General features: G+C 34.4%; 1 protein-coding gene across 3 annotated transcripts in view; it reads right to left on the bottom strand.

Annotated features, from left to right (window-relative positions):
- Window positions 1–9,891, bottom strand: part of LOC127791056 (uncharacterized) — a 76,497-nt gene extending 66,606 nt beyond the window's left edge. For 2 of the 3 annotated variants that reach the window (XM_052320792.1, XM_052320793.1), the window contains exons 1-3: window positions 9,353–9,891; window positions 8,083–8,217; window positions 7,779–7,858 (exon numbers count right to left, since the gene is read on the bottom strand). In XM_052320792.1, coding sequence (XP_052176752.1) covers window positions 7,779–7,858; window positions 8,083–8,217; window positions 9,353–9,511 — 374 coding nt within the window. In that variant the 5' untranslated portion in view covers window positions 9,512–9,891. Of the gene's footprint in view, window positions 1–3,213; window positions 3,279–7,778; window positions 7,859–8,082; window positions 8,218–9,352 lie in introns of those variants that run through there. The other variant, XM_052320794.1, reaches the window with a different exon arrangement.
- Between the last annotated feature and the right edge of the window lie 3,305 nt (window positions 9,892–13,196).

Genomic DNA, 13,196 nt, shown 5'->3' with positions numbered 1-13,196 from the left:
AAGAGAAATCTAAAAAATCTCCTAAAAATACTCCTACTTTATAACTGTAGATAACCTACATTTAATTTTACAAATATACATTAGATATATCTATAAAACTGTCGATATATTAGCTGTTGTTGATCCTTTTAAGCTCCTTCCCCATCTAGGACTGTTACCTTATCTAAACTCCTTCATCTAGGAGTTTAGTTTGTGACTCACGCCATGTTTCTTATACCTCGGTTTCTTCTACCACTCTCCCTCAAGCTGGTGAATAGATGTCAATCATTCTCAACTTGCTTCTTATTTCTTCAAAACCCTGCTTCTGCATTGTTTTAGTCAAGATGTCTACCTCTTGATTTTTTGTTGGAATATAAGTCAAATTTATATCTCCACTTTCCAGCTCCCCTTAACAAAATGCCTGTCAATTCGAACATGTTTCACCCGGTCATGTTACACCAGATTATTTACTATGCTTATAGCTTATTTGCTGTCATTGTAGAGAACTTTAAGTCCAGCTATAGGAATAGATAAATCCTCCATGAGCCTTTCCACCCAAATTACCTCACAAATACTCTGTGCAATAGCCCTATACTCGGCCTCAACATTGCTTCTTGACATAACTTGTTGTTTCTTGCTCCTCTATGTGACCAAATTTCCCCAAAGCTTAGTGCAATACCCTGATGTAGACTTACTGTCTTTAACGGATCTGACCCAATCTGCATCCGCATAGCTCCTTATTCCTCCCTCCTCGCTTTTCTTGAATAGCATTCCTTTCCCAAAAATCCCTTTCAAATATCTAAGAATATGATATGCAACTTCTAAGTGTCTTTTGGTTGGGGAATGCATGAATTGGCTGATAATGCTCACTGCATACGCAATATCTAGCCATGTGTGAGATAGATAAATTAATTTTCCCACCAAACGTTGAAATCTTCCAACATCTACTAGTTGTTCCTCATTTTTCTCCCTTTTATTTTTCCAATTAGGCTCCAATGGAGTGCTCACAGGCTTACAACCAAGCTTTCCCGTCTCTTTTAGAAGATCTAGAATGTATTTTCTTTGAGAAAGAAAAATACCTTCGTTGCTTCTTGCCACTTCAATTCCCAAAAAATATCTCATCTCTCCCAAGTCTTTTATTTCAAAAACTTCCTTCAGTTGCTGCTTCAACCTTTCTATCTCTTGAGAATTCTCTCTTGTGATGATTATATCATCTACATAGACTATTAGGATAATTTTCTTACCTTTGCAATCAACTTTTGTAAAGAGAGTGTGATCTGCTTGTCGTTTCTTGTATCCTAGGTGGTTTAGTGTGTCACTAAACCTTTTGAACCACGCCCTAGGAGATTGCTTTAGACCATACAAGGATTTTTTCAATCTACATACCTTTCCTCTTGTATCTTTCCTTTCAAAACCAGGGGGAATTCTCATGTAAATCTCTTCTTCCAGCTCACCATTCAAGAAAGCATTTTTTATGTCTAGTTGATAGAGTTTCCAATCCAAATTCAGTGCTAACGACAATTAACACCCGGATAGAGTTAAGTTTGGCCACCGGTACAAATGTTTCCCCATAGTCAAGGCCTTGTGTTTGAGTAAAACCTTGAGCTACAAGCCTTGCTTTGTATCTATCCACTCTCCCATCCGAGTTGTACTTTATGGTAAAAAAACTCATTTGCTACCAACTGTGTGCTTTCCATATGGAAGATCCACTATTTCCCAGGTGCCATTCTTTTCGAAGGCTAGCATTTCTTTCATAACCGCTTTCCTCCATTTTTCCTCTTGTAGTGCACAGTAAATTTCCTTAGGGACAGCCTCATCATCAATGCTTTCTATAAATGCTTTGAATTTAGAAGACAGTTTTGAATATCCCAGAAATTTAGAAATAGGATACTTAGTGCAAGATCTAATTCCTTTCCTCCAAGCAATGGGAACATCTAGATCACACTCTTGCTCATGTTGCTGCTGCACTTCTTCTCTATTTCTCTGAATATTAACCTCCCTTTCAACCTCCTGTTTCTGTAATTTTTCTGGACTCACCCTCGATTCAGATGATATGGACTACTGTTGATACTAAGTGTCATGAGGCCTCCTTGAATACACCAATAGTGGTGGTTCAGTTTGAATTTGATCACTCTTTTGGATTTGGTCTCTTTCATTCTCTCCCCCTTGATCAAATTCAGACACATGTGATGGAATTATCGAATTAGAACTAGCGGGAGGAATCAAAGAAGAAGAGTCCAGAACCGAAGGAGTCCAATGGGTGATTGTTTCTGGGTGAGAAACTAGCTGAAAAAACAGGTTGATTTTCAAGGAAAGATACATCATAAGAGACAACAAATTTGCAGGTATTAGGATTTTAGCATTTGTGTCCTTCTTGTGTTGGAGAATATCCCACAAAAATGCACTTGATGGCCTTAGGGTCTAGTTTGGATGAAGAGATTGGACTTTGGTGAACAAAAACAATACATCCAAACACTCGAGGGGTAAGGGAGTTTAGGACACTATCATGGTGAGGGAAAACATCGAGAAGGACAGCCAAAGGAGTCCTAAACTTTAAGACTTTGGAGGTTAGGCGGTTGATGAGATAGGCTGAGGTTAAATGGCTTCGCCCCAATATGAATTGGAACAGAAGTAGTAAACATCATGGCTCTTGCTGTTTCAAGTAGGTGACGATTTTTTCTTTCAGCAATTCCATTTTGTTGGGGGTTATAAGGACATGAGCTTTGGTGAATGATACCATGCTCAATTAAATATGAATTAAACTCATTGGAGAAGTATTCTCTTCCATTATCGGTTCTCAAGACATAGATTGAGGTTTGAAACACATTCTTGACTATGTGATGAAACTTTTTGAATATCGAAAAAGTTTCAGATTTTTCTTTCATTAAAAATACCCAACACACCCTTATATGGTCATCAATAAAAGTGATGAACCATTGTGTATTAGTGAGATTTGAGGTACGAGATGGCCCCCAAATATCACTATGGACTAAGTGAAAAGGTGTGGAAGGAGTATAAACATGATTAGGGTGAGATTTTCTAGTCTGTTTTGCAAGAATACATTGCTCACAAGAAAAATTGTGAGTTTTATTGCTATATAAAGAGGGATACAAGAATTTAAGATATTCAAAGCTTGGATGTCCTAACCGCTGATGCCACAACATAATGTTTGAATCTGAAACAAGAGCTAAAGAATATAAAAACTGAGACCTAGATGCAATAGAATGATCATGCCTTGATGTTTGATAAAGCCCTCCTCTCATCTTTGCACTGCCAATCATCTTCCGCGATGATAGATCCTGAAAAACACAAGATGATTTGGAGAATATTACACAACAATCCCTATCATTAGTCAATCTGCTTACTAAAATTAAGTTACACTGCAAGTTCGAGACATAAAGAACTGATTTAAGCATTAGACCTCCTATCATAACTGTTCCTTTTCCCTTTGCCGAGGATATAGTACAGTCAGCCATAGAAACATTCATAAGGTTTATCACATAATTCAAAATTAGACAACAAATATAGAGAACCTGTCATATGGTCTGAGGCACCCATATCTATGATCCAACTGCTGGTAGGAATTCTTTGAGATACAAGAGAGTGTGCAATATTACCTTTTGTGACTAAGGAAGCCATAGGAGTAGGATTATCTGCATTCTTGGTTTTGACCACCTGGGATTGACTGATTAATTGTTGTAAAACTTCCGGTTGATTTGTAGTAAGAGTAAAAGGGGTTGAATTCCCCTTCTCGGCTTCTACCATATAGACTAATTGGCCTGTTGTATGTCCCCCTTTTCTTTGATTTCTAAGCTTCCAATTTGCTGGTTTTCCATGGATTTTCCAACAAGTCTCTCGAGTATGATAAGGTCGATTACAATGATCACACCATTGTTTTTCTCTTGCAACCTCTCCTTTAGAGGATAAAGGAGCCTTGCCCTTAAAAGTGTTTAAGGCTAATGCAGGGGAATAGATTTCATTGATAGGATGTCCGGACTCTGGGAGCATAACTTTCTTCCTACTTTCTTCCCTCCTAACTTCAGCAAACGCTTCCCTGATGGTTGGGAAGGCTTTCATCCCTAGCAACCGACCCCTAACTTCATCTAACTCTAAGTTTAAGCCATGAAGGAAATCAAAAACTCTCTCCTTCTCCATTATCTTACCATATTTTCTACTATCTACTGTGCACTCCCATTTGATCTCATAAAAAAGATCCATCTCTTGCCACAAAGCTGTTAAAGTATTGAAATATTTAGTGACTGAGTTTGTACCTTGTTTTGTGGTTCAAATAAGAGATCTAACTTGAAAACATTGGGCAGAATTCTCTAGATCAGAATATATTTCTTGAACAACCTTCCATATCTCACAAGTTGTTTTGTAGAAGAGATATGTTCTACCGATTTTAGGCTCCATTGAATTTACTAACCAAGCCATAACAATGGCATTCTCGGCTTCCCATATACTTGAACCAGCAGACTTTGTACTTGGTCTCACCATATCACCAGCTAAGTAGTCTTCCTTGCCCTTGCCTTTAACCACCAACAGGACTTATTGGAACCACTCTCAAAAATTGGTTCCATTCAGTTTATGTTGTGTAATATGAAGAGAAGGACTTTCCAAGGCTGTAGTGAGAGATGGAGCTACAGGAAGAGTCCTTGTCGAAGGAGGATTAGAGGTTGTTACCTCACTGCTGGAGTCATCGACCATCTTGGAGACTCAATCCATCTACTTGGGATGGTTTTAAGAAGGAAAAAAAAAAAATCCAGCCAACAAGAATCTGACTCTGATACCATGAAAGAATAACTAGGGAAATCAAGCATTCATTCGTAAAAAAATTCATTAGCTTTAGAGGATATTTATACAAAGAGAAATCTAAAAAATCTTCTAAAAATACTCCTACTTTACAGCTGTAGATAACCTATATTTAATTTTACAAATATACATTAGATATATCTATAAAATTGCCGATATATTAGCTGTTGTTCATCCTTTTAAACTCCTTCCCCATCTAGGACTGTTACCCTATCTAAACTCCTCTTTCATCTAGGAGTTTAGTTCGTGACTCATGTTGTGCTTCTTAGACCTCGGTTTCTTCCAACAGTAATCCTCTTCCCTATTAATAGGGAATGTACTTAGTGCCTATTATACGATGGAATGATTCTTTTCTTGTTCTTCCTATACAATCTATACCAATTTCTACATGGTATCAAAGCCAACCTAAGGAAGATTCATATTCGTTCATTTCTCGGCCTTCATTGCCTCGATAGTTTCCTACCCCTCTCTTCTAGCAGTTAACCCATAAAATTTCAGAGATTGCATAAACAACTTCTCCCATGTTAACGAGAGAAGCAAGTTTAATTGAGCCCTCAACCGAAAGTACCTCTTCCGATGAGTTACTTGGTATGCACCAATCATACAGATTGGATGGCGGCAACTATCTCTAATGGTCCCAATTGGTGAGGACATTTTTGAAGGGACAGGGGAAGATCTCTCACCTCACTGGACCAGCCCCCAAGATCTTGGATCCCACGTTTGTTGTAAGTGGATCTTCAATTTAAAATACAAGATTGATGGAACCTTAGAACGGTATAAAGTAAGGCTAGTGGCTAAGGGCTATACTCAGTGCTATGGCATAGACTACCTTGAGACCTTTGCCCCTGTGGCAAAGATGACCACTGTCCAAATCCTTATATCTCTAGCAGCTACTTTTGGGTAGAACTTGCAGCAACTCAATGTAAAAAACGCCTTCTTCCATGGAGTTTTAGAGGAGGAGGTATTAATGGAGTTACCTCTGGGATTACAACAGGAAGGAGCAAGAAAAGTATGCAGGCTTAAGAAGGCTTTATATGGGCTCAAGCAGTCCCCACGAGCCTAGTTTGGCCGGTTCTCTAAGGCTATGAAATCTATAGGGTAACATCAAAGTAGAGGAGATCATACTCTCTTCATCAAGCATTTGGGAGAGAAGGGAACAACCTTACTAGTTTATGTTGATGACATTGTGGTAACAAGAAATAATGAAGAAGAATATATGATAATACATGTAAGCTAAATACTATTATATTTCCTAATATATCCTTGGGGTCATGACAATACCTACCCGATCTTCTCAAACAATTTCCCCGAGTCGCCCAGCTTTTGTAATTTCTTGAGGACAAGAAATGTTTTTTTTTTTTTTTTTTTTTGGGGGGGGGGGGGAAGGGGGGGTATTTGTCACATTCCTAAGGGTAGGATGGTCAATATCATTTTCTTCTCTATGCTATGAGGGTTGTACCAAATCTATTATGAGCAGCCATGCTCCATCGACTATACATTCCCGATTAGTTATTCCTAGCTGTGGGCTATATATATATGGCCACCGCCACAGATTTGGGCATATGATGAATGAATATTCTATTTTTCTCTCTCTAATTATGTTATTCTCTCTCTTCCTCTCTTCTTTCTCTCTCTTATATCTTCTCTAAGCCTGAATATACCAAATTAGACTCTTGTCAATTCTGGAGAATTGACAAAAGATTCCTCCAAGTAGGTGACGGGACTTGATTTGGCATAAGCTATTTTGGTAAAAATATGAGCGTAAACAAAGTTAATGATTGAGGACAAAGTGAATTGTAACAAGATAGGACATAAGGGAAAATAAGAATATTCATTAAGGGAAAAATTAAAAATCAACAAGGGATAGAAGAAAACGGTTGCACCTTATTTGGAATGAATGTAATTCATATCCAATTCCAAAATTTCTAGTGTTGACCTAATCTTCTGCCTTCCTCAATTATTCTACCCTCAAGATCCCCCAGAATACTCACACACGAAATGATACAGAAATAGAATAAGAAAAACTAAAATTAACAGCACAATCACACACACAAAGACTCACGATTTATACTGGTTCAGTTTCCGTTAAGGAAACCTACATCCAAACTGTTGGCGTCGTTTCTCCACTATCAAGAACCTCTTAAACAATTACATGTACTACCCAAAACTCTCTTCTCTCTCACAACCCAAAACCCAGGCTATACAAAGAATAAAACCCGATTACAAAGCCCTCGGAAGCTTTCCTCAAACACAACACATTCTCGCTCAGAATTCCCCAAGATAGTACAACCAAAACTAGTGAGACTAACACCCAACCCCGACCCCTTATTTATAGAACATAAGGGCAGACATTACAAGGCCTTAAATAACCGCACACTAGGGATATAACTAACCAAACAAACAGCTATGAGAAATAACAAATATACCCCTGACAAACACCGAGACAACCAACTAATCTAACACAAATGATTTAACATCTAGGTTTGGAATATAAAAAAATGTCCATTTCAATTCTAGAAATTCAATTCCAAGGAATTGAAGATACCTAAACCAAATTCCACCAAAATAGGTGGAATTTGCAAATGAATTCCACATTTTGTCCACGAAAAAATTAGTGGACAAAAAATACCCCTTAACAACCTTTCTTTTCCAAAAATAGGTTAATGTATCAAAAGTATTTAGGAAGTAAGAACAAATGAAACTTCAATTCTGGATTATTCCAAACATAAGTTTGTGGAATTCAATTGAATTCCGTATTCAAGTTGCGTCAGCATGATAATTCATTTGAAATGAATTCTATGTCATAAACGAATTCCACATTTTCATTCATTCCAAACATAGTTTTGCATAGTTTTGGCCTGATATTTTCTAAACAAATACAATATATAAGTAGAATAGCAAACAGTAGTATCTTGGTCATAAACAGCAAGAATAGGTAACAGAGCATGTGCCTTTACTTCATTAACAAGAGGAAGAAAAAATAGGACCTGTGCATTTCATTTGAAAATGAGAGAAATGATAGCTTCCCAGAATCAGAAATAACAACAAGAAGGTCTTTCCCCAATATCTACAAAAAAAAAAAAAAAAGCAAAGATGAGTGAGAGGGAGGAGGGGGGGGGGGAATCTGATAAATATGTCAGGAATATAATGACACGTTGAGTATGCAATGCATCTCTTTTTAGATAAGAAGGCATTAAAGATAAATTCCAAAAAATTATCTATTATCAGGAGTGAAGATCTAGAAAACCACACCTCATCAAGAATAAATTTAAAACCAACATACTAACCGACCTGAGGGCTTCTAGCTTGGAATCTCTCATTCCAAGGTAGGACAGCAAGATCCTTTATGGTGCCAAACACAGGCTGCTCACAGATAGATTGTACAAATCCATCTTCATCAATTATAACCAATTCTATGGATGTTTCCTGAAAAGATTGTCATATGGGGAATAAATCAGAATAAACAAATGGTAGATTGTTACAATGTAGTAAATGAGAAAGCAAACCAGATAAAAAGGGTGGTCAATGTTTTCAGAAGCCCAAAGCTAATGCAGTGCATGAGATTTTGCCACTGTGCGGCCGAGGATAGGTCATTTATACTTGGTGTTTTTAACACATGAGGTGAGCTGCAGCAGGCTTAATGCCAAAAGGACCACCTTCTTTCCAAAATCCAGTTAAGTTTTGCATTTCTTTTTTTATAAAAAGTCTAGTTCTGCAAATATTGAACATTGATATGCATAATAAACATAAAACCTAAAACAACTGCAAAAATGAAACACTTCATTATCTGCAATGAATGCGTCATCTTCGGCCAAATTTTGTGATGATAAAGATTGTCTCAACCAAGGAGCATAAAAGGTAGAACTAAAATTATTGAGGGCTGATAAGTTGAGAAAAAGAGCTTCAGTTTTCTAGAAAATTACTCCAAAGAAAACAAAAGATTAGAAAACTTGTTCAAATACAAAAAATTTCTAAATAAAAACTGGATATTTGTAAAATGTGATTTTCCATAATTGAATTGAACTTGAAAAAAAAAATCCTAAAATGAGTTTTCCAATTTTTTTTTCTTACTAATTTGGAGATTTGGAAAACGCAGTTCTCAACAAAACTTTCCCCAAATGATCTCTCTCTCCCTTTAACATATGTTTCGAATTTCTAGATTGGAAACTAGTTTTTTACATTTTTAACATTTGAATGCATTTTCCAAATTTTCCCTGGAAAATGAAAACTAGAAAACTGGAAAACATTTTTCACAACTAAACAGTAGTTTCTTGCTGGTCTTCCCTACCAAAATACACCCTGACCTCCTCTGTGATACATGTATAGAAAGCATAGACAGTTATGCGCAACTAGGAGCCTATCATCACATAAAATCCACGGTAGCCAAAATGAACAAAGAGGAAACGGAATAACACACAACTAACGATCTACTGGTATGGTTTGGTATTTTGCCAAATAGCAATCTACAAAAAATTTCCGCTTATCACTGAAATTGGTACATATGTATGTATACATGCAAGCAGTGATCCAGGTGGACCGAAATGGGGGAAGAGAAGAGAACCTTGCCGAAAACAACGTCGTTAGAGGAAGGAGAGCGAATATGTCCTTGGACGACCTGAAGGACGACGCTTCCTCTGAGGACGCCCTTGGCGAGATAGTGGACGCCCTTGGAGGCCGATCGAGACTTGGCCGACGATGACTCTTCCTCCGACACCGCCATTAACGCTCCCGATCACGACTCGGAAGCTAGGGTTTTAGCTTCGATTAATGAAAGGAAGATTTCTCGGCAGTATTTCAATGTTATGGGAGAATGATTTTGCGCGTTCCTTTGGAGCACCAATCAGAGTACAGACTCCATATAGCCGGAGAGAGAGAGAGAGAGAGAGAGAGAGGGGGGGGGGGGGGGGGCTATTTGCGTGACGATCCGTTCCGATTTCACGAGAGTTGTGCGTGAGTTTTATAGGTGGGAGCTGCATCCATCGAGTGACAAGTGCTCCTCCGTATTCCTGCTTCTTGTCTCCCTTCCCTGTACAAATATGATTTCGGCTGTCAACCTTCAACCCTTTTAGACATTGATTCAATCTCGCTCCTCCGCCTGTTTGGCCGAGCGTTTTGAATTGCAGATTTTATAAGCAGCTAAGCTTTTAAGTGAGGTAAAGTTTTTAAGTTATAAAGTTTAAGCTTATATTAATATACTTGGATAAATATATCTTTTAAGTTATTAATTAATAATTATATATTTAACTTAAAAAAGTTGATAAATTATTAAAACTTGATAAAAAAATAAAAATAAATATGTTAAATAATATAAATTTTTATCATTGGATATTGATAAATTATATATAATTATTAAAAAATATATTGATACAATACATATATCTTTAATTTCTTTCTTTAAATATATTAACATTAGATTAATATATATATAATATATATACATTTATAGGCGACGATGACAACGAGATGCGAACGGCTGGGGAGACGATGACAGATTAAGGCAACGATAATGGCAAAGGTGACAGTCGAAGACGGGTATGTGACGGTAAGAGATCAATTGATGGAGATAATAAAGATGGGATATGATTGAAAATACCTTGAATCTAGAAGGGTAAAACATCATTTAATCTATTAACGCAAATAAGTTAGGGGCAACGTTTTGCAAACACTCGAGATTGAGAGCTTTTGAAAAAAGTTAGTATAAGAGGTTTTAAACTATTTAGCTTTTAATCACTTTAACAAACCAAACACATAATAAAATAAACATGATACCTTATAATCAGTCAAACCGCTAAGCCCAATAAGCCCTTTATATTCCATACAAATTTCATCATGCCAAATTAAAACATACACATTATTATTTGATAATTTAATTATAATTTATTTTTAGTACATTATATTATTAATTTTAAAATTTTATATTTTTTAATAAACCAGTTATTATATTTTAATTTGTATTGCAATAATTATTAAATTTTAATTTATGTTAAAATTCATTTCTTCTTTTGAATATCTGTTCAATTCTATTAACAAACTTCACCTTAAAAGTAAAATAAAATTCATCTTATTATTTGGTAATTTAATAATGATCTATTTTCATTCACTTTATTCACAATGATTAAAAAAAGTATATATTTATAGACCTAAAACTTGTTCTACAATATTTGTGTGTCTATTATTTTTAGGATAAATTTCATAAGCCATCTCTAATATTTGTCTAAATTTCAAAAACCATCCTTATGTTTTCGAAAATAGCGCAGACCTCTTAAGATTAGTTGTTATGCATCACATATCTCCATTTATTAAGCAATGACAATTAACTTTATTAAAACCCTTAAATATACCCTATAATTAAGAACATAAAAAAAACAAAAATACTAACCACTGTCGCATAAACCAAACCCAAATCTTTGGACAAAACATAGATTTCTTTGGGTTTCTAGATCAAAGAGAGATAAAAAAGCCTTTGTTCCATAAGTTTGTTAATAAAAGATTATTGCCATTATCGACCATCACCACAAGAACAAAACATAGATTTTTGAATTGGAAACGAAATCTAGAAGGAATATGGGTTTCTAGATTAAAGAGAAATAAAGAAAGAACAAATTTTCATTATATATGTTCATTGATGGAGGATCGTTGTGTCGTTATCACATATCATCACAAAATGAAACCTAGATCAAAAATAGAAAGAAAGATAGAGAGATAACCTTCGTTCCAGAAGCTTGTCATCGTCACTACTTCTACCATCATTCTACAAATTCATTGATTATAGTTCAGATTTGGAACAATGTCATTATTTTATATTGTTATATGTTCAAGATCTAGAATGACACAAAGCCTCAAAAGAAAAAGAGAAATATATATATATGAGCCATCGTTGTTAAATTGTCATGATGAGCTCTAGTAAGTTTTTGAGGTAAAAAAGAAATAAAGGAGAAAAATGAAAACAAAGGATAAAAAGATAGATAAAGATATAAATATGAGGGTAAACTAGTCATTTTTCACGCTTTATTAACTTCAAGTGAGGTCGCGATCCATTTTCAAAATCACATGGATAGTCAATGTAATTTAGAAAAATCTCATGAGTGGTATATAAAATTTACCTTTATTTTCAAGGAGAAAATAAGAATAAGAGCAAATTACACTAACTACTATTATTTGATATAATTACAGGAAACTCTCTTTTAGTTTGAGAAACTATAAATACCTCCTAAGTTAATAAAAATTAATGTAATGATTATTTTAACACAATCTTATATCTCTTGTATCCTCGCTCTTATCTCATCTTTCTCTTTCTCTATCATATTTCCCTTTCTTTATCATTTCAATTAAATAAAAAAATATATATCACAAAGCTTTGATGGGTGAACACCAACTATAACTAGGGTTTATTGGTAAAACCTTATCATTTACTAGGGCTATAATGATAAAAAGAAATGAGAAAAAGTAAGAAACATAGAAATAAGATAAAGAGAAAAAGAAAGACAAGGAGAATAAGGTAGAAATTGTAAGACCTTGCGTCACAAGTTGTTACTATTAAGGGAAATTATGATATATATATATATATATATCCCTTAGACCCAATTTTTTTTTTTTTTTACCATTCTCTAGTCTCAACAAATATATATACACAAGACAATAAATTTTAGAATAACATAGATCGCAACCTAAACAATGAAAATTTTGTTAAATCTTTAAAAGACATTAGTTTAATACACCATGTCTTCTAAAATAACAAGAAATAACTAGGCCACAGAATACTCCATGTACAACCATGGGATTATTATCAACCATCGTCTTAAGCTCAAAGCTAAGTAAATACGATTTTGATGATAACAAAAATATTTTTATAATATAAATATATTTTTTTCTCGTACAAAAATTAAATTTATTTTGAACTAAAAGTGGGTACAAAAAGTAATTTTTTTTTAATTAAAAGTGAATTGTCTTTAGACATGTTTTCTTATTTTAATCATTTATGTCTCAAAAGTTTATATTTGATTTTTTATTTCTTGATAAATGGATTTCTTACTTATGAAAAAAATATATTTATTTTAAATTAAAAAAAATATTTTTTGACATGTTTTCTATTTCTCATGCAAAAAGTAAATATATTTTGAATTAAAGAGAATTATTTTTAGACATGTTTTCTCTTATTTGTGTAAAAAGTAAATTTATTTTGAATTAAAGGAGAATTTCTTTTAGATATATTTTCTTGTTTTAATCATTTATGTTTCAAAAGTTTATATTTGAATTTTCAAATCTTAAATTAAAGGAGAATTATTTTTAGACATGTTTTCTCTTATTCATGCAAAAATAAATTTATTTTGAATTAAAAAATAATTATTTTTAGACATGTTTTTCTTGTTTTAATAATTTATGTCTCAAAAGCTTATATTTAAATT

Source organism: Diospyros lotus, chromosome 14 (genome assembly GCF_014633365.1).
Source record: "Diospyros lotus cultivar Yz01 chromosome 14, ASM1463336v1, whole genome shotgun sequence".
In the NCBI taxonomy this organism is placed as follows: domain Eukaryota; kingdom Viridiplantae; phylum Streptophyta; class Magnoliopsida; order Ericales; family Ebenaceae; genus Diospyros; species Diospyros lotus.
Note: the sequence above shows the minus strand (reverse complement) of the source record. Positions and strands in the feature narration are given on the sequence as shown.